At 44.8% G+C, this 22,355-nt stretch overlaps 1 protein-coding gene across 1 annotated transcript in view; it reads left to right on the top strand.

Moving 5' to 3' along the window:
• Nucleotides 1-22,355, top strand: part of LOC308361348 (cyclin-dependent kinase-like 5) — a 51,231-nt gene that overhangs the window by 11,676 nt on the left and 17,200 nt on the right. The window contains exons 3-8 of the mRNA XM_080833681.1: nucleotides 9,222-9,267; nucleotides 10,385-10,521; nucleotides 10,781-10,901; nucleotides 12,257-12,316; nucleotides 13,822-13,912; nucleotides 14,955-15,144. Of these exons, the coding sequence (XP_080689807.1) occupies nucleotides 9,222-9,267; nucleotides 10,385-10,521; nucleotides 10,781-10,901; nucleotides 12,257-12,316; nucleotides 13,822-13,912; nucleotides 14,955-15,144 (645 nt within the window). The remainder of the gene's footprint in view (nucleotides 1-9,221; nucleotides 9,268-10,384; nucleotides 10,522-10,780; nucleotides 10,902-12,256; nucleotides 12,317-13,821; nucleotides 13,913-14,954; nucleotides 15,145-22,355) is intronic.

A 22,355-nucleotide genomic window follows, 5' to 3' on the forward strand; every position in this document is an offset into this window, starting at 1 on the left:
GGATCACACAGTGTGACCACAGCTATATCCCACGCCTACAAAGCCTGTAGCATGGATGACACAAGCTGTCTTCCTGTCATCACAACTCTGTCGTTTGTAAGGCATTTCTTGAAAGTATAATTTGACAGGGAGTGAATGTTACATCAACAAGCAATTTGACATCGAGCACAAAGTTTTCTCTCTTACAGTGTGATATGCAGCAAACTAACACCGCTGCCGGTTTTGCAGTTTGCAGGAGACATTACTCCTGGACATTCACAATTACTGATTAAAAAGTGCGGTGTATGCTTCCATTGTGTTTTTATGCCACTGAACTGTGTTTTAATTGCAAAATAATCCTGAAAATAATTACTTGCTCGTGAAATAAGTCTAAGTTGTTGCCTATGAAACAACCCTTGGTGTTTGTACACAACATCAATGGCGCCTGTTGCTTTGTTACACTGATTGCAGGCTTCATGTTGTCATAAGTATGTGTGCAAACGTGTCACAGCCCGTCACCAAAACCTTGAAAGACCTTGTTTTTCCAGTCTGAAGCATGTAATTACAATATAATATGGCAAACGAGGTACTTCACTGATATACAAGAGGCAGAGCACCTCTCTATCAGAAAATTTGCACATGAATGGGCGACTTATAAGACACTGACACCACCTGGAAGAGTAAAGTATATTTTGCCTTCCCGTCAGTGTCACCTATTTCAGTGTTGTCTGTGCTGGGCGGGACAAGAGTGCCGGGGCGGTTAATGGCACATGGTGTTTGTTTGCTCAGAGAAGATTGGAAAAGGGTCCCCTGAGCACGACGACACTAAAGGGCCTTGCTTGCCTCGTCAAATGGGCTCAACCTGATAGAACCGCAAGCAAAGGCCGTGTGAATGAGAGCTAGCCAAATGTACACACCAGACTGCCCTTCCTGTGTGTGTGTGTGTGTGTGTGTGTGTGTGTGTGTGTTGTGTGTGTGTATATTACAGGGTCCCAAAATGTCCAAAACTGGGCTTTGTGACCACATTTGGTCATAGGTAGGGAATCCTTTCTCTGTACCAATTCACTCTTAGTCCTCTGATGTCGCTTGCCTAGGCTTCATCGCCGCCTCTTTCATTTGATTTACGGCAGCTGTATTATGTCACAGGAAGTGCTGAGACTGCACTCCTGCCAGCAACCGAAAATGGCAGGAAACAAACAAGTAAATCAAAGCAGCAAAAAACAACATGATAAAGCACCAATCACACTTCAAGGTTGTTCTTGTTTAGTGTTGTTTTTTTTCTTTGGCAGTGTTAAGGTTGACAAATATTGCTCTGTTGAGCCGTGATCTAAGGTAATGAAGGATTACCCACTGTTGGAGGGACGGGAGGATGCGCTTTTAGTCGCACTCTCATGCTGAGATGGAGAGACACCGACACTCTTTGCATAATTGTATGCATGTGTGCTCAGCATGGAGTGTTTTGGAGCTAATTTTAGTGACTATTATCGCAGAACACGGGGTCATAATGACGTGACCTCAGGAGACGTTATGTCTTCCCTCGCAGTGAGTGACAATCTTAGTTGAAGGTGAGGACATTTGCATGTCTTTATTGAGACAACTTTGAACCAAAGACACCACAGTTTGTGCTCCTAACAGCATGTTTGCTACCTGGTAAAGCAAAGCTTTAGCATACCACAACAAACCACTCTTCCTGTTTAACCACAGAAACACAGAAAAGAAGCTGTTTGTTTAAACATTATGGCAGTCACAATTGTAAAAACATTGATCTGAATATTCAGGTTTTTTTTACCAGCTAATTTGGCTGCACTGCTTGCAATCACAGTGGTTCTGTGAGGGGGTCGCAAGTAAGCAGTTTCTAGTTTGCAGCCCGGTGGTGCATCTCTTGTCATTGGAAATGTACTCTGAGCTGGCCAACTCCTATAGGCCCTTTGGGGATCAGGAGCCCTGGAAATGTTATGGTAAGCTCCCGTTATCTACCCACCTGCCCCTGATCATATGTTTTGTTTGGTGTGTAAGGCACCTGCTGCCTGCCACGTGTGTCTGGCCAACGGCGGGTACAGCGTGCGAAAAGTGAGCCGCGACACGCGCCAGCTGTTCACCTAACACTGCCACCGCACTTCTCAGAGACTCAGTCTCCTCCCACTGTGGGGGAGGTTTGTCTGGACCTCAGTGAGCACCGAGGCTAAGAAACCTAAGACAAAAAAAAGACAATGCCAGTTTCTGCTTAAAAATCAATACAGAAACGTTTCTTCACAAGATGAGATGGTCTTTGTTATCCTTGTATAGTCAGACCCAAATTCACTTTGTGAATAGCCTCACTCCATCGTTTCATCCTAATGGACTTCACGTTAATTTTAAAACCATTGGACCAGCCTTTAACCAATCGGCATTGACCACTATGAGATTGCTATACTTTATATAATAATTATTATTTTTGCCTTGGCTTCAATTCTTCAATGTTTGTTAGCATTGCTACTTCTGTTTGTATCACTCTGTCCAGCTTTAGCACTGCCGCCATTGTTGTAACTATGCTGCATTTCAATGCCATTTCACTTAGCCACCCCTACTAATCACTGATTGGAGGGCCCATCGATTCATCATGCGAACAGCAGTTCCAGACTCTAATCCCAGTGAATACTGAGCTTGGAGTCAGGCTAGGTCTTTGTGCTTTTCACACTGAAGTGGTCTTAAGTGCTGTGCAGTTGGTCAAAGATACAAGCTGAAGCAAGCCAAAGAACCCTTACGGGTTTTTAGATTGCATCACTTTTTTTTCTCTGAGGGTGTGAGAGAGGAGAGGAGATAGTGGGTTGGAAGATTTGATCGGAGAGGAGATTTGAAGTGAAGGAGGAAGAGGGAGAGAGGAAGAGAGTGGACATCTTCAGACACACACACAAACACACACACACAAACTCAGACACAGCTGAACTAAAGCCTCCATTTTGATACGAGTGCTTTGCACGTCCGCTCAATCGAGAGCACTGTAGGCAGGTAAGAGTGTGGCCCAGTTTGGGGTCACCCTGTTATTACCCTGCAGTATCCAGCTCCTGTGAGATTAGCAGTGAGCTAGCAGTGGATACAGGGAAACAGAATGGCAAGAAAGACTGGCTGAGGTGAGGCTTACAACGTAGCCACTAAAGTCAAAGGCAAGACCACATTATCCTCCCCGTAAGCCACCACCTTCCGCTGGGCATCAAAAGGTTTCTGCCTTTCGTTTTCCCCTCAGTGTGTGCTGCCTGACTCCTTCTCTCAGTGTGGTAATTAAGGTCAAGGTTTGAAGAAAGGCTGGTTATTTTAAGCTTTGTCATTCCCCGGCTTTTCAGAAAAAGTCACTTACAAAAGCACAGAGTGAAGTTTAAACATTTGCTTAGCCAAAGTGTTTGCTCTCGCGCCGAGAAGGAAAGAGGAGACACCCTTGTGGAAATCAAGAGCTCGCGTCCACAATCAGACAGGGGCGCAACAACGAGGCACCCAGAGGATCGTCCAAATGGAATAAGAGAGAACAAAAGCAATTATGCCAGTAATGGCTTCCTTTATCGAGCACCCCCTGCCTCGGCCTTGCCAAGTTGCCCTGCGATGAGAGGCCTGTTTATAAATCCCCCAGCCAAGGTCACTGTCACGTCGATCACGGCTTCTGTCAATCTTGTGAAAGCGTTGCGCGCTGTAGCAGCATATCAATCAGCTCATTATGCAGCTATGGAGCCGTGTCATTGGACCAGCACAAATGGGATGTGTCGACAGTCAGCATGCATGTGCAACACTCATTACGTATCAGAGCAGCCATGTGATAAGACAGCGCTCGGATCGGTCATGCATCTGGATTCTTGTCATTGTCTTCATGCTACTGTAACCATGCAACTGTCACTCTGTGGTTCAAGCTTTTCTTATGGGAATCCGAGATGGAAAGGAACCCCGCAGAGCTCCTGAACGTGTTGATTGGACAGTGGCCGACCAGCTCAGTGCCAACCAGCCTGGCAAAGCGTAACTGTTTGTGCACGGCCAGGTAGTTCGGGTAAGACTGAACTGAGCCTGCGTGTGACTTAAAGCAAACACGTGCAGAGACAAAAGCTGCTGCTTGCCCCACCTACCCCCTCTCATTGACACAAAAGTCTGCCAACATCATACAAATAGACTTAAAGAGATGCCGTATTTGTAATGTTTGCAACAGTGGGATGACGTGAAGTTGTGATGTGGTTGTAATGTTTGCTCGGCGCTGAAGGAACTTTAATGATGACAAATCGTCCCACCCACTTTTGGAGGCAACATTTTTTTTTCTTTCCTTCTTCTCAGCAAAATGAGCAGAAACTGGGTCAGGAGAGGGAAAAAAATGACTTGTGTGTGGCATCGCATTAAATGGGTCACCTTGAGTAGAGCGTTTCTCTGCAAAGACCTGTAAAGAAGGCGTTAACAGGGAGAGAGAGAGGGAGTTAAAGGGAGGACGAGAGAGAGGGAGGGAGAATGAGAGAGATCAGCTGTCCCCCGATAGATGTGTTTTAATTTTAGTTTTCTGGTCTGTGCAGTCATTGGGCTGAATACACAGACAGTCTAACCTCCTTCAATCTGAATTTTTTTTTCTATTCTTCGTCTTCTGGAAGTATCAAGGACACTTTTTAACCACTTGAATCCCAGTGATACGTATGCAGCTGTTTACTGGAGTGTACAAAGCCTTAAGTCTATCACATTTCGCAAACCCCAATACCACTGAGGCATACAGTTCAATTCTGTTTCTGGTACTTGTCAGTTTCTTCCTTTGAATGGCCTAGAGCGGTTTTTATCCTATCTAATAACGTCTGACAGGAAAATGAGCTCCGAGAGGCTAGCCTGTTTTCTGATGTTACATTTTCATCTTTAACCCCTGTGGTGCCTAACCTATATTTGTCCCGCTGAATTGCTATTGAAATGGGCCAGCAAATGAATCTTTCAGGACTTGACATTCTCACTGGGGTGCTCTCATGCGGCCATTCAAAATTCATTGTAGCCTTTGGTAACTTGTCTGTTTTTTTGGCAGACCTACAACTATGATATCTGTTGTGTGTTAGACGAACACAATTCATTTGTAGCTTATGGTACGCCTAGTGAGACTTTCCTGAGGAGCAGTGGGATTGCAGTACCATAAATGTACTCAAACCAGCATATGTAGTGGCTCGCATACAACACCCTTAGCAATGTCACAAGGACCTTAGTGCTTAGTGTGAGATAAGCGTGCTTGTTTACCCCAGATAAGCTGCTAACACTTCCTCATATAATGCGGTTAATCGGGATCAGTGCAGCTCTTGCCTGCAATGCTTACAGGAATAAAATACATATTTGAGGTGCCTTTTGGTATTAAGTCTTTATATCAAGACCCATTTGCACCTTGTCATCCTGCAATTAAGTGGGGAGCAGGAGAGCGTTTTCCGCTCGTGTCTCCTTGGATCTTTCCCTTAAAGTAAATAACAGCTTATAGTGAAGGGAGAGCATGTTCACGCCACTGGGACTCGACCGCCACACCAAAGAGCCCGGCTTCACGCACACAGTCATCCCTCACACATACACCAATCATGCTTCTCCCATCCAGAGCACCCTACAAACACAAGTGCTTCACCCAACCATGGGGTCCTTCACAAGGGGTCAACATTCCTCGGGGTCCCTCACAGTGTTCACATGTGGCCTCCGATAACCTCACAGCGAGTCATCCCACTTCTGACACCATTTGTAGCGAAGGGAGAGTGTGGTCACTTCACCCAGACTCGAACCCAGGTTTTATGGAGTGCCAAACATGTGCTCTGACCGTCACACCAAAGAGCCCGGCTTGATGGCTTGGCAGCCAGAGCACATATTCATCTGTAGGGACGATCACATCGTCACACAGCTTCAAAATAATTTTGGTAGTACACTGACTTACTATACAGAGAATGGCACCTGTGCCACTGCCACAGCACACCCAGTGCGCCTGGTATTGGACTATGTAACTTTGGGGTACAGAGCGCAATACCTCGCGCTACAGAACTACATAATGCTTTATGGCACCACCTCACGCAACAGCAACTAGACCCATGCGCTAGCTATATTCTATAAGAGGAAGCTAGCGCAGTATTCTCCGTATGGACATTATGGCAGAGGCGACGAAGAAACTGAGGAAGACGTTTTCGGAGGAAGCACAAGCCTTGGAAGGTTGCAACCTTGAAAACTTAACTCAACTAGCTTGTAATTAAATAAATTGTCCAATATATTATGCATGTCTCCAACAACAATATATTAGATTACACAAAATCAACATTAAAAGGCTTAGAAAACAATGTGGGCTGAAAAAAGTCAAATTTGTCATTGATTGTTTTCGTTATTCTTTGGTTACATTAGTGTTCATCTCCAAAGTCACAATAAATAAAACTATGCAGAGTTATATTTGTGTAAAATCTTTTGATACTACTCAATAGCAAAAAAAATAAAACATTTCTCTCAAAATGGGGCTTTAAATCAAAGCCTGGTGCCTCCTCACCCAGCACCCTCCTCACCCACCCCACCCATAACAAAGCCTCCCAGTGTTTCAGGTCTTGATTACAGTGTAAGCATGACTCTACAAAAACAAAACAAAAAACGTATAAGGAAGAAAAAATAACATCTCCGTGGGTTCTGCCAACATTCCAGGCATGGTGCCACACCTTTTTGAAGTGGCTTCTGAAGCAAAGTGATAGCCCCCCCAGCTCTGCCTTGATCCTCTTCCCCGCCATCACAAACACAACCCCTCCTGTTCTCAGGCTCAGAGCAGCACCGTCCCTGTTCTGTTGGCACCAGCCAGAGCCGCTGTCCCCGGTGTTCCCCCCTGGACCTTCACAGGGCTGATGGATTAGCTGCGGCTCTACTCTGGACACAGGTGCATGGGAACCCCAGCCCCTCTCAGCCACATTGCTGAAAGCATGGGCTTCTGACCTGGATGACGCTTGCATGAGATGCATGTATGACCACATAAACTTACATCACTGATCCCCAAAACCAGAAATCCCCCTGTCCTCCTGCTTGCCATCCCAGCTAGGGATAGACCTGGGCATGATGGATGTCTCACAGGGGGGGAGCGGGACAGCAGCACAGCCTAGGCGAAGATGAATGAGCCCCTTCGGACTCTCAAACACGAGAATTCTGCTTTGGAGGAAGGGTTTGAAATAAAAAGTGTTGCGTAACAGGCAGGCAGCCACTGAGGCAGCTTTGGAGCCCCACAGCTGCAGAGAGGCTAGTCCTGATGGAGGACATGATGGGCTAATCAATCAAGGGCCAATCAATGAGGCTCCCTCCCCTGATGGTGGAGCACTCAAGGGGGTGCCACAGGGTTTCGGAGGTCTCGTGTGAAAGGGCAAGGGAGATCTGGCAGTCGTCCCTCGCATCAAGGGCAGGGATGGGGAGAAAAAAAAAAATACTGGACAGTGCTGCGCTCATTATTGCTTCAAATGAATAGCCTGTCAAGTTGTATTTGAAACAGTGCAGGGCCCGGTGTGGCAGGTAATAAGGCTTGAGCCAAAAACACGGCTCAATTTTAAAGAAGCCTGATGGGCTCCCTCATGGCAGGAAGGCTGTTGACTTCATATACCCCTTCCATCCATCTTCTCTCATCCCCTGTTCGCTCTCTCACACCTTTTCACCCCTCCCCTGTGCTCTTCGATTGGGTGTGCAGATTCCTTCCTCTCCTGCAAATAGATCTCCATAATGAGGGTGGAGGGCGAAGGTCAGGCCCCTGTTGAGTCACAAGCTGGTGGCTGGCTCCAGAGTTACACCTTCTGCTCTTTTCACCCATGCTCCCTCTGACGGGTGGATCAGAGAAGTTGCCGGAGCTTCACAGGGAACCGCATCGGCAGTGGTGCCGCGGTAGCCTTGGCAGTTCATACGTAAACAGGTCGGTTGCATAAGCAAACAGTGCCTGTTAATTCTGCTCTGTGTTTGCGACGGAGGCGCCCCTGTTTACACTGCGAAGGCTTCAGGTCCCAAATTAGAGCAGTGCTTCAGGGCTGCTCAGCACCCCCTTCGAAATAGATTCATCTTACTCGCGTCGCCCGAAATGCTTCACTACTCACGAGATTTCCATTTCCAAATGCGGGCACACGCTGATGACCCTTTCCTCTCCTAATCTCTGTCTGACAGCGAGCTCGAAAATGAGATTAGCCAGGAAGATGTAACCTCTTCACCGGCGCACTGTGCCTTATGAGATGCATTTTTTCCATCAGGGATGCTGTGCTGCTCGTCTTAAGTTAATTTGATTGAACAATTGCCTGTGCGTGGCACCTCATGATCTGAGCACTCGTGACTAACATTACAGTGAGCGATAGGCTTGTGAAGACCTTCTGAAGGAGGGGTTCCAGCATCCGCAAACAACACTGTAACCTGTTGCTACCGCTCTGTTTCACACTCTTTCTCTTTCCGACCTCTATCTTTTTATCACACTTATTTGCTGTCTTTGTCTCCCTGAATTTATTTCACTCTCTGTGCCTCTCTCATTTTCCTGTTCTTTCATCCCCTCCCTCTCTCCGTCTCACTCTCATACTCATGTCTCTCTTCCTTTCTCTCCTTCTGTCACCTGTATCTCTCTCTCTCTCTCGCGCTCTCTCTCTCTCTCTCATGGAGAATGAAAGTGGAGCAGAACAGTGGAGGCTGGGGAGAGCTGGGCTCAAAAGTAGGGCATGGAGTAGACACAAGAGGACAGGAGAGTAGCTCTCATCCACGCCCCTTTCTGGCAGCAGTGAAGAGGGCCAGGCCTTCTCTGAACATCAGAGAGACCTTCTCACATGGCACTAATCATAGGCTGGACCCAGGACTGACACCACACCGTTTCATCGTTACCTCTTCAGTACGCATCATGTTGTGTTTGATGTGTTTCTTTATTTTTGTAATTAACCCTGGGGAAATCTTGGCTAGAGGTTCTCTTCCCCAGCCTGGCTTTAGAGGATACTTCATCTCACCAAACTGTATTGTCTTGGCTTTTAACAATCGTAGTGTCTCATGTAGCAGTCGGCGTTGGCAAGGGAGGACATGCACCAGTGTCGTGGTTCATTGAGAGGCGCGTGGCATAGTGTAGTAGAGAGGCCCTGCTAATCAGATGCAATCAGAGGTGTTTCTTTCATTACAGCACTTCTGTTGCAAACACCCACAGAGAGCCGGGTCCCGGCCCCCAAGCAACGGTCTGCGCTTCTAATTAGTTGCTCTCTCTCTCTCTCTCTCTCTCTATGTCTCTCTCTCTCTCTCTACCTCTCTCTCGTTCTCTCTCTCATTTTTTATTGCAGGAGACAAATGAAATCGTGGCCATTAAGAAGTTCAAGGACAGTGAGGGTAAGGAGATCAGCCGCCGTTTGAATTCTTAAATGCAGTCCTGTGTATAATAAGACGGTACACTTACAGCACGCAGCAACTGATGTTACTCAACTGCCAAACGGTGCCAAGGGGTTGCTGATATGGCCAAAACAATCCTGTCTGGGGAAAAAAGCTCCACTGAGATTACCCATTTCCATAATGTTTGTGTGGTTCAACTCTAAAATGAGATCATCCTTGTGATGCTGGGTGTCCTCTATCGTTGCTTCCCATCCTCCTCCATCTCTCCCTTGCATGACTTAATCTCCGCCCAGAGAAGCACGATCCTCTCCCCTCGAGACCTGCTCTCCTGAGGGGTTTAGCTGCAAACCTAATCAAAGACACCTGTCTGCGATACTCAGATATCCCTAAAGGGTTGGCTGGGCTGAATTAGGTCTATTAAAAGCTGCCTTGCTATGAAGCAGGGTGTTCTTCCCCAGCCTTTTGCTCTTATTGATTTTTCCCTCTTCACATGTAAACTTTCCCATCCACTTGTCTGTTTGTGTCTCTCAGTGCTGCATCTCAGCTCGCACATAGCTTGCACTTGTGTGCGGGCCACAGAAATGTCACTTCAAGTGGCTCTGTTCTTTATTGCATTGTTTGGTTGACTGCTTTCACGGCCCCTCGTCATCTCTTCCCTCACACCACTTCCCTTATTATTCCCTCTCTCTCCCTCTATCCCTCTCTCTCTCTCTCTCTCTTGTCCTCGCTGGCCTCTGTCCTCACGTACCTCCCCCTGTCACTGCATCTCTTTTTATACTCAACTTCCTCTCTGTCAAGTTTTCTCTATCCTACTTTCAGTTTTTATTTCAGTGTTCACTGTGTTTGTCGATTCTGCTCCAATCATATCTCTTGGTTATATTGTCTTGCTATATACAGTTATCTGTCATTGTGTGACATTTTTAATGGTGCCCTATATTTAGCGTCACTAAATGTCCTTGTATGCAAATACAATGACAATAAAGGCTTTTCTATTCTTCCTGTTCTTTTGTTTGTTTGTTTTTTACTGTTCCTCAATTTATGAACTCTTTTTTTTGTGAGTGTTGTCCTTACTCTCATGCTCTCATCCTCACCATGTCCACTGTCGTGTCTGCCACAGAGAATGAGGAGGTCAAGGAGACGACCCTTCGGGAGCTGAAGATGCTCCGCACCCTGAAGCAGGAGAACATTGTGGAGCTAAAGGAGGCCTTCCGCCGGCGTGGCAAACTCTACCTGGTCTTTGAGTATGTGGAGAAGGTAGAGACCCAAAGCCACTGTTCCTTTACTCTGTTCCCCACAAGCACCTGATGTTCTGCCAAGATTTTAGCAGCTCTTAAAAATACCTCACTGCTCATTCAAAAAGTATCTGGCAAATATCTACTTCACAGCAGTGTAATTTAGATCTGAATAGAATCCACAGATCAGTAGAATTTGATAGAATTCCATGTGCTTGATGATATTGGGGTAGTTGTCTTAACTCAATGATATCGTAAAGAATTTAACATGTGCCCAACAGAACATGCTGGAGTTACTGGAGGAGTTCCCAAACGGCGCTCCCCCGGAAAAAGTGCGGAACTACATCTTCCAGTTAATCAAAGCAATCCACTGGTGCCATAAGAATGACATTGTGCACAGAGGTAAGCAGCACCACATCACATTCAAGCTAATTCAGGTTAAGGATAATTGCACAGACGCCCAGTCAGTTTAAAATATTTTATGGTGCTGCTGTTTATTTTTAGATACAATGAAGGAATAGAAAAAAGTGAATTTCTGAAATGTGAAGTAAGCATCAAACTAGCAGCTCTAACAGATCATCAATGTCAGGTCAGGTCAGCTTGAAAGCTTTCAACCAAAATGGACAGAAGAAACAGACATTCCCTGCCCCCAACCATAGAGCCAGAGTGTCTGTGTCAGTTTATTTGACAGTCTCAAAGCATTCCTCTCCAGTTTGGTAATGGGATTACTGTGGCAGTCCAGTCTGCTCAATAGTTTGCATGCTAGGAGTTTTTGGCTAGCATCCTGCAATGGTGCAAGAGTGTCCAGATGGCCTAATACTCACAGAGACAAAAAGACGAGACAATATTATGAGTCCCCACACATAATCAGACCTTTATGTCATACAAACGTCCAGGAGCTAGACGATGTTGGTCCTGAGCAGACTTCTACAGTCAATTTTATTTTTTTTGTTTTCAGTCCATGAGACTGAAGAGAAAGGTCAGTGTGCTGCTTTCAGGTCACATCCTCCGGGATGTGTGCTCTTGTTTCTGTATCAGGACTTGAGGCCAGACTCAAGAGCTCTGTAGGACTGGGAGATCTTTACTCATTGATTTTTTTTCAAAAGGAACCTGCAGTGCAGCCCTTAATGATGGCTATGATACTGCTACCAGTAGGGAAGCCATGGGAAAACCCTTAGGAGGTCTCTCTGTTTGTCTCTTTTTCTCACTCACTCTTTCTCTCTCTCTCTTTCTTTCTTTATTTATCTCTTTCTCTGTCTGCGCCTGAAAGAGCAATATTTTGGAGAAGGAAGGGCAAAGTGGGAATCCATTATTTAAGGCCTTAGTTAGAGATGGATAGAGGCCTATCCAGAGGCAGAGTTAAATATGTATTCTTTAAAGTCACTAACAACGTGGGTGTTTTTTTGTTTTTTTTCCCTGCAAATGGTGTTTAGACAAAGGTCTTCATCAGCAATTGAAAGAAGACCTTTGTCTGCAACCTTTTTATTTATTTGGTGAGGTACAATCCTGTTTCCGCATCGCTGGGATAGTTGGTTTATGACCACATAGTATACTTTTTAGGTGTCCATGGTCCACATGATGGTTCAGTAAAAGTGAGGAGAAAGAGCTTGGTCACTTGCTGTTGTTTATTTTGCAATATGAGGATGTAAGCCATGTGGTTGGGGATTTCAATGTAGGAAGACAGAAGACAGGAAGACAGTTGTTTAAAAAAGGAGTGGTCAACCTCTCTCTCTTCATTTCCTTGTCTCTCTCCCCAGACATCAAGCCGGAGAACCTTCTCATCAGCTCGGACGACGTCCTTAAGCTGTGTGACTTTGGTGAGCGAAACTAGATGGTTGCCCAGTGAGTGACGAGCCACTCACACTCACTCATGCCATAGACCAATGGTGCGCATCACATCACATCTCACTCCAGTCCTGTCCGTGCGTCAGTGCCCCCTTCCCCTGCCTTCGTTGGACTCTTCCTGCTTGGCACCAGCACTTCCTGTCCTGTAGGCCAGTCTAGGTGCCTAAGGAGGTCACAGCGACACAACGCATCCCCTCAGTAAACACTTCATGCTTCACGCTTGATGCGTCACGCTTCACTCTCCTTTGACAGTTGCCAGTTTAATGCTGCCACCTCTCCCCATCCACCCCCCTGACACCTCTGGCAACCTGTTTGCAATCAAACACACCATGTGACATTTGGCGTTGGGAGGGCGGTGATATTCATTACTTGTGACAGGCAGGCATTGTGTGCATTCAAGATGTTTTTCAAAGAATTGCTGAAAAGAAAGAGAGAAGGGGAAAAAATAACAGAGCGGCCAACGGGCTAATTTTTACGCCTGTCTTGTCATCTTCTTCTCAGTCACTGCATCCCTCTCTCTTCACAAGCACAGGCAGCCGTTCTCGCCTGGGAGGTTCATGCAACACACACATATGCATACAAACAAATAAATAAACAAACACACAGACACACACACAAGCCACTGAGAGCAGCGACAGTTCCACTGTCTGATACACCAGATTGACATCGACATCATGTTGGCCACATGGCCCTCCTGTTGGGACGCCATGAAAGCCTTAGCAGCCCGCTGAAACATTTGGTGCGTTGAGAGTCCTCAACACTGTGAATGTGGGTCATTGTCATCTCTGTCTCTTACATGTCCACACTGTCATCTACTTACAGTATCAGGACGTCGCTGTTTACTAGAGAGAGCTGCAGACAGTGGACAGTTTACTGCTAGGCCTGTTCTGTCCGATTTATTTATTGACTTACTAACTATTAAGTATGGGTTTTTAGTACTTTTATATAGATTTCTGGTTGTCACTGTGAGGCTTTGCATATCAATAGTTATTATAGCTTAATTGCTCCTAATCTAGTTGTTGATCTCTGAGGTTCTGGGTCTCAGGGTTCTAAGTGCTCACCCTTTCTATATTCGGGGTGGGAATCTCTCGACACCTCATGATTCGATTCGATTCCGATTATTGATTCTAAACCGATTATCGATTATCAATTCTAAACCGATAAAAGGATTATCGATGCATTTCGAGTCTTTCAGAGTCTAAAATCACTTCCTACTTCCTACTTGATAATTAAAGAAAATCAACAGATGAATTACCTTCTCTATTTTTCTAATAAGAGAAAAAGCTTTTCATTGTTACAATTTTGTCTTTCTATGAAAATGCAATAATCGATGCAGCTTGCATTTCAACATTAAATGGATGTGTAAAAAAAATGAACTTTTCTGAATCGAGACAGAATCGTTTTAGATAGAATCAAGAAAAATCGAATAATCGATTTTTTCCCCCACCCCTACTTTCTATGTTCTCCTCTTCGCCAGGGTTTGCACGAAACCTATCAGAGGGGAATGACGCTAACTACACAGAGTACGTGGCCACCAGGTGGTACCGCTCTCCAGAGCTGCTTCTGGGGTGAGTGTTTGACCCTGTGTGTGTGTGTGTGTGTGTTTGTGTGTTTGTCTGTCTGAATAGAATATACCTTACCCTACTTCTGAGAGGTAGCGCTTGAGAGAGGTTGCTGCTAATTTGTTATCTCAGGTAGAAGACTGGCTTTCCCTAGCATCTCGCTCCACTTTCAGCCTACCACCACCCAGCGGGAGGTAATTCAGGAAAAAACAAACCACTCTTCTCTCTTTCTCCACCTGCTGCTTAAGATAAATGTGCGAGGAAGAGAAACATTGGCTGAACATCTCTTCAAATTGCAGTCCCTCTACTGCAGGTCCTCTACCTTGTCTAATCTCTATCTTTCTTTCTTTCTCTCTCGGTCTAATTCTCTCTTTTTCTCACCTCCTCCTTTTTCCCGTCTGTCTCTCACTGCTTCAATATTTTAGCCATCTCTCCATAAAGCCTATTTCTTACCTCTAGTGGTTATACGCTATCTGTCACTCTTTGCCTCCCATTAATTCTTCAGTTTGGTGGTTTAAACACGTCTGCTCCTGACTCCTTTCTCAAGTAGATGTAATGAAGATACGTTTCATTGAGCTTTTTTAGGTACGAGTTAGATTTTTTTAAAAGGTCGACGTTTCATTATTTAGCATCCTCTTATCTGAACATGCCATGTTTTACATCAGAATGTTCTTGGATAATGCATTAGCAATGGTCGGGTGACCGTGCCCATGGAGCTGAGAGAGGCCACCTCACTCCTGCTGCATGCCCCCTCTATCTCAGAGGGGGAAATACTGATGATTTGAAAGGAATTTTAAGTATACAGAGATATACAGAGACATTAATAATACAGAAGATCTTGGCTCTTGCTCTTGCCCTTTCCCTTCCTTCCTCCTTCCTTTCTTACACCCCCTCACCCCCCCATTCCTTGTCTTTCTCCCCCCTCCTTCTGTCTCTCGCTCTTCTTCTTCCTCCCACTCTTTCCCTCCCTCCTCACTCTCTCTTTTCTACCTCTCTCTCCCCCTCTCTCTCCCCCCCTCTCTCTCCCTCTCCTTTCTCTCTCTCTCAGTGCTCCCTATGGGAAGGCAGTGGACATGTGGTCAGTGGGCTGCATCCTGGGCGAGCTGAGTGACGGGCAGCCTCTGTTTCCGGGCGAGAGCGAGATCGACCAGCTCTACACCATCCAGAAGGTGCTGGGCCCGCTGCCCCCCGAGCAGATGAAGCTCTTCTACAACAACCCTCGCTTCCATGGCCTGAGGGTGAGCCTGTGCTGCTTCGTCCATGCTCCACCCCGTGCTGCTACGTCCATGCTCCACCCCGACAACTCTGTCTCCCTCACCACCCTTCAGAGTACTGACTCTCTTTAGCGCATGTTTTCTTCTTCGGTCTCACCTTTGGTCCTCACCATGGTTCTGTCTCCCCCTTTCAATTTGGCCAGTTATCACTCTCAGCTTTCCAGTCATCTCTCGTAATTTGTATTGTTTGGTCTAGCCTTTGGGCCACATTGTGTGTTAGTGTCTACACACTCGGAGACTTTCTCACTGTCGTTAAGTTTCTGTCAATTTGTTATCATCATGGTGTCACACATCTATTTTTTCTCTCCGTCACTCTTTGTGTTGTTCTCGTTTCCCTTGAATTATCATACTCTCAGTCAGCGCTGTCCCCACCCATCCACATCTCTGTGTTAGCGCCTTCCTCTCCCTCTCCCTCGCCCTCTTCCTCTCCCGCTGCCTTACTCTCTCCCTGGCTGTGAGCCTGGCGCTGTGACTGATTGGGTCGTGGTGACTCATCTTGGCATGCAAGTTTTCTGTGCTGTGATGCTGAAGCACAGAGGATCTTTAGAGGCTGTGGCTGGTGAGGCTGCAGTGCGGTGGACCTGCCGATACCCCAGCCACCAGCCTCCGGCATCCAACTCCCACCTTCAGCTCCAGGCCCCCTCTTTAACCCATTTAAGCCGGGAAAGCATTACCGCTGTTCTACCATTAAAGCCGGGAGCGCTGTTGCGTCATTCTACCTTTAAGGCCGGGAAAGCGTTTGTGTCGTTTTTTCTGTCTAAGGGGGGTTTTTGCCCAAAGTGTCGGCCTCTGGGCCAATGAAATGCATCAGAATAGACATGTGATAGTGTCTCAAATGTTTTGCCATTAGTAGTTTAAAAAAAAAAATCGTTGGCTTTCTCGCTTTGCTAAGTAACGTCTCCTCCGCGACAGCCAGGATTATAGCTCAAAGTAAATTAGGCAAGGAGTGAGTTGTGAGTACTGGTAGTTACAGAATATGGTTATCTGTAGTTGTTAACGATTGTTACTTGCTTAAATGTAGGTTTACTCGAGGTAAATGAAAGGGAATATGGTATCATAGAGGGCTATATTAACACTAAGCTAGCTTGCTATGTTGTTAAGACTTTCTCCAGTGAGCGAGTGTGAACGAGCGAATTATATCGACAACTCTCTATTCTTTGCATTACTATATATTCTAGTATTTCAAAACAATAATCAGTCCCTATAGAATGTTGTTTATAATCAGTTAATGCTACTGAATCCTCGTTTGACTTTATTATAGTGAATGCTTTGGTTGCCTTCCATTTCAGCCCAGCATACAGTATTTATCAGTTGATAAATAAGATGTACTTGAAATTTGTTTTGTTTTTTATTTGAATTATTCCTGTTTTTTCCCTTTTAATGGAATATTTGACACTAAACTAGTTCATCTGTATCTCAGTGATAGTATCCAAATGAGCATAAAAATATCACTGGTATGTAAAAACTACATGGACAACAAAATAGTTATAATTGTTGATCAAAATCTTATTCCCTTCTGCTCATAATACAACAAGTAAACAACTCAGAGGTTGACACTGTCAGGTCCATTCTCCATCCATAGTGTCCAAATGAGCATTAAATATCCCTGGTATGTAAAAACTACATGGACAACAAAATAGATGTTAATCGTATTCCCTTCTGCTCATAATAAAACAAGTAAACAACTCAAAAGTTAAAACTTTCCCTATAAGAATTATATATTCATAATTATATAGTCATATACTTTATTTCACTTTGTTATATACTTTGTCATATAGCTTACATTTTTTTCTACTGTTTTGTGCAGATCCTGCACTTTTACTTTTGAGAAGGTGTATGTAAATATTGTAAATATTTGTAAATACAAATTCAAATTCTCATGAAAGCCACAGGTGTAAGCTCTCAAATACTTTTTGAATTGTGTTCCTATCTGTTACAGGGGCTGAGAAATCAGTAATGTAGTAGGCGTTGACACAATTGCTGAATTTCTAGAAAAACTTCAGGTTTTGGGGGCTTTTCTGAAATCGCCTGTAGGTTTTACAGGCATTTTTTCCAGGCGCTTTAGGCCTAAATGGGTTAACCCCTACCCAGAGATGCATTGCCTGCCGTCCACTCCATAGAGGAGCTTCATCTGAAATATTTAGTCACAGCACTGGCCCTCACCTGCATCCTGCTGTTTTACTAATCTGAAGGAGAATCTGAAACAACCATGGCTAGCTAACAGACCTTGTGATCATGAACATGGAATGCTTACCTTTCAAAATAGTCTGCACTTGACCTTCTGAATGTGGATGCTAGTGAGTGTTGCTCTGCTTGTTGGCCCTGGCTGGGTTAGCCTTAGCGTTTCATGTGTTCAGGCTGCAGGCATTTCAGAACGTCCCACTGTGTGTGAGTGATCACATAATGACAACAAACAGGAAATGTATTGACAGTTAGGTAACATTCAGTAGGCTAGCTAGCCAGAAGGTTAACATTACGTGAGTCACACAAAATCGTTGTTTAAACATCACAATCACCTGCGCTAGTGAGTACAAACCTAAATAAACAATGAGGTGACTTGTTTGTGGGCAGAGTACATTTTCTATCTTTCACCACAAACGTTGTCGTATCGAATGACGTCAAACCTACTTCTCCGAGCTCTCAAAGCTAGTTTTACGAGTTTGACACGTGTTCAGATGTATTCTCCCACTCGGGACGGTTTGCTATGAACGTACCATAAGTCTGCAGATCAGACGAGGATGGTTTCATATCTGGAGAGATTCTTTGTGCTTCAGCCCCCGTCTTTCCTCTCCACCATCTCACCATCTCCCATCCATCATCACAAACACCTCCACTGTTTAACACACACAGGAAACCATCGGGGAAGCCTGCCATCAGGCTTTTAGCAAGGCATGCGTCCGTGCGTCTTTTGGACGCACTGTTCTAAAATAATAAAAAATTGGACGCACTACTTTAAGGCAGACGCCCTACAGACGCCCTGAGTTTTTCATCCCCTGTTTTTCCAGTAATAATATTTCAATCACAAAAAAAAATAATAACAGATTGAAATGAACAGATAGTTCACGTAGCACTACACAGACACGTCTAAAGGCTGATTTATGCTCAGAGACGTAAGCGTAAGTGCAAGCGCAAGAGGCCGCGCGCGACCCTTGCGCGACTTTTCGCGTCTTGCGTGCGTCGGCCCCTTTTTCTAGACTTGCGTCATTTTTTACGTAAGCTCTTACGCGGGCCTCGCAGCCTGCATTCTATCAACGAAGGTTACTAAAATATTCTGCATGTCTGTCTACTCAGTTTTACAGTGCTTCCCAAGTAAAGGTTTGAAAAGAACTTCAAGCTTCAGACTTTCTGTTAGGGAACCTGTTATCTATCTGCAGAGCAAATGTCAGGCTCATACTAAAACATTAACGTGAATTAATTGATGCTAATACCTAGCGCGGTGTCTATAGGATTTCCCATATACGTTAGCATTAAGCTAACGTATTTTCTACCACAGTAAAACATGCAATACTATGTGATTGTTTTTAGAAAACGAATGTTACGTGATGAGATTACTAAAATGTAGTCTGCACGTCTGCTCAGTTTAACAGTGCTACCCAAGCAAAGGTTTGAAAATAACTTCAAGCTTCAGACTTTCTGTTAGGGAAACAGCTTTCTATCTGCCAAGCAAATGGCAGGCTCATGACAACATTTTGCGCAACAATTACATTTTGCGCAACAATTAACCCCAACGCAGAAGCAAGCAGCCGCCTTAATGCGTGAACGTTAACGTTAACGGCAGTGTTGCCAGGTCCGCAGTTTTCCCGCGGGCTACTTTTGAAGTGTTGACGCGGGTTGAATTTTTTGTCCGCTGGTTCAGGTAAACCTATTACAAGAATATCTTAAAATGAAAATGTATTTATATCCAAATCCTACCAACGTGACTTCAGATCAGCACGTAAATACATGGACATGGGACAAGTTGAAATTATTTGAATTCAGTTAATACATAGCTGTAATATTCAGAATAGCCAGTAGGCTGAATCCGTGGTTATCCTGTATGTACTGCTTTCGTCATGTTTTGGGCGCGAGTTCTATTAGGTTCCCCAGCAATAAAGCCACATTCATTGAAGCTCCGGTATCATCATTTATAGTAGGCAAATCAAATGCTACTCATAAATATCACACTGGCGACGAGGATCTAAAAACGAGTCGACTACACCAACGTTCTACCCAAAGAGCGGAAAATTTCGTGCTGTAAGAAGTTTGAAGCAAGTTTGGAGCATCCAGTCAGTTAGTAAAGTGAGTGAGCTAGTTAGTTAGCAACCAGAACGTTAACATGATGCTAGCACATAGCCCGTCTGTACCACCGTTTGATACGGAGAGTGAACACAGCTCTATCGGACCACGGTGGAACAAGTGGCTTCAACGTTTCGAAAACTACACTACAGCTGTGATTATAACAGGGGACCCAAGATTGAAAGCCCTTCTGTTGCATCTAGTCGGCGAAAGAGTGCACGACACATACGACACAATGGCGGCAGAGGGAGACAAGTATGCAGACGTGAAAACAAAACTGAACCAATACTTCTCGCCTACAAAGAACGTCCAGTACGAGGTCTACGTCTTCAGGAAAGCTGCACAACTGCCCGGTGAGAATTTGGATGTTTATAATACCAGACTTCGCATGCTAGCAAGACATTGTGAGTTTGGTGATGTGGACAATGAAATAAAATCACAGATCATCCAAAGCTGCACGTCCTCCAGAGTGCGAAAATATGGGTTGAGGGAGGCAAATAAGACATTAAAAGAACTCCTTGAATACGGCAGGACTCTGTCTGAACTACAGTCAAAGGGGATTGAAGAGTGTTCCAATCTAACTGCCGCAGTGAATCAAGTGCATAGACCACCCCAGAGGAAGACATCCCAAAACCGTCCAGTAGGTGGCAGCAACGCTCTATGCAGAAACTGCGGCGGCGAATGGCCACACAAAAATGAATGCCCTGCAAGAGGAAAAGAATGTAAAGCATGTGGGAATCAAAACCATTTTGCAAGACAGTGTAGGTCAAAACCACATCACACAGAACAGAAAACCGAGACACGGCCATACAAGAAAGGTTATAGAAAACAAGTCTACCAGGTAGAAACTCAAAGTGAACCAGCTCAGAGAGAGTCATCCTCAAGTAGTGATGAATGCTATGCATACACTGTCAAAAGCAATAGTGACACTAAACAGCCACTGACTAAAATAAAGCTAAATGGAGACACAGTACCAGCTCTGATCGACTCTGGCGCTGCTGTAAACATCATCAGTGAAAAGACATATAACAATCTGAGTCTCCAGCCCCGCCTCCTGCACACAGATCTCAGAATACTAGCCTATGGATCCAAAGATGCGCTGCCCATCCAAGGGAAGTTCACAGGCAGTGTGGAGGCGCGGAACAAGAACAAAACTGGTGGAACGTTCTACGTGATCAAAGGTGATGGCTGCACCCTACTCAGCTACCAGACAGCTGATGAACTGGGGTTGATCAAAATTGTACACTCCATCAGCCCTCCCCCAATGAGCCTCACAGTGGCAGATGAGCTTGTGAACAGCCACCCCGAGCTGTTTGATGGCATCGATAAGCTCAAGGACTTTCAGGTGACATTACACATCAATACAGACATACAGCCAACTTGCCAGCCACACCGCAGAGTTCCTTTTCATGTTCGTGAGAAAGTTGAAGCTGAGCTACAGAAACTCGAAGCCGAGGACATCATTGAGGAAGTGACAGGCCCAACACCCTGGGTCTTGCCCATTGTAATGCCACCAAAGCCCAAAGATCCAGACAAGGTACGCATATGTGTTGACATGCGTCAGGCCAACACAGCCGTCCAAAGAGAGCGTCACCTGACTCCTACCATCGATGACGTCATTCATGAACTGAATGGAACTGAATGGAGCAGCTGGATCTGACGTCGGGATACCACCAGCTGGAACTGCATCCCAACAGCAGATACATTACTACATTCACAACGCACCTGGGCCTGAGGAGGTACAAGCGCCTCAACTTCGGCATCTCCTCAGCTGCAGAGGTGTTTCAAAACGCCATCCATCAGACACTTCAGGGCATCGCCGGGGTAAAGAATCTCAGCGATGACATCATCGTCTACACTGTAAACCTGAACAAGTTCAGAGAACTCAAAACTTTTGATGTAACCGATTACATAAGAAAATTTGAGTACATATATTATTTTTTTTAAGTAAACTTAACTCAAAAATTATACATCTGCTATTCTGATTTTTTGTGTTTATCATTTTCATAAATTTTTAGTTCTCTGAACTCATGTTATTCCAAAATCGTAAAGGATTTAGCCTCGTCAGATATATGTGTTTCTCTGGGTCTTTCTCAAACTTATTACGCCCTTACAAGTTTATGGAAGGGTACCTTCCTTACGTTTCAAGTTCTTGCGCAAGCTCTTACTGTAGAGGGTCGACCGCCTTCCCAGTGTTGCCACTGCATTTACATTTACATCTGTGATTTAGCAGACGCTTTTATCCACAGCGATTGACAAGGAGTTTTGCATTCATAGATCATGAGCAGTTTAGGGGTTCACACTTATACACTTGGTAAGGAGGAGTGGGGAATCGAACTAGCAACCTTCCAACCTCTGGATTACTAAACGACTCCTCTACCTTAAGTCTGCTGTGTCCCTCTCTCATCGCAAGAGCTTTTGCAATGGTGTTCTCAACGACGTTGATGACGTCAGATACTAAAATGTTTTGAGTTATCAGGCAATGTTAACTCAAACAAATACAGGTGCATCTCAAAAAATTAGAATATCATCGAAAAGTTGATTTATTTCAGTAATTCTATTCAAAAAGTGAAACTCATATATTATATAGATTGTTTACACACAGACTGATCTATTTAAAGTGTTTATTTCTTTTAATTTTCATTATTATAACTGCCAGCTAATGAAAACCCAAAATTCAGTATCTCAGAAAATTAGAATATTGTGAAAAAGTTCCATATTGATGACCATTGGTGTCACACTCTAATCAGCTAATTAACTCAAAACAATGGCAAAGGCTTCCTGAGCCTTTAAATGGTCTCTCAGTCTAGTTCAGTAGGCTACACAATCATGGGGAAGACTGCTGACTTGACAGTTGTCCAGAAGACGATCATTGACACCCTGCACAAGAAGGGTAAGAC

The sequence above is a fragment of the Sprattus sprattus genome (genome assembly GCF_963457725.1).
Source record: "Sprattus sprattus genome assembly, chromosome: 2".
Classification (NCBI taxonomy): Eukaryota; Metazoa; Chordata; class Actinopteri; order Clupeiformes; family Clupeidae; genus Sprattus; species Sprattus sprattus.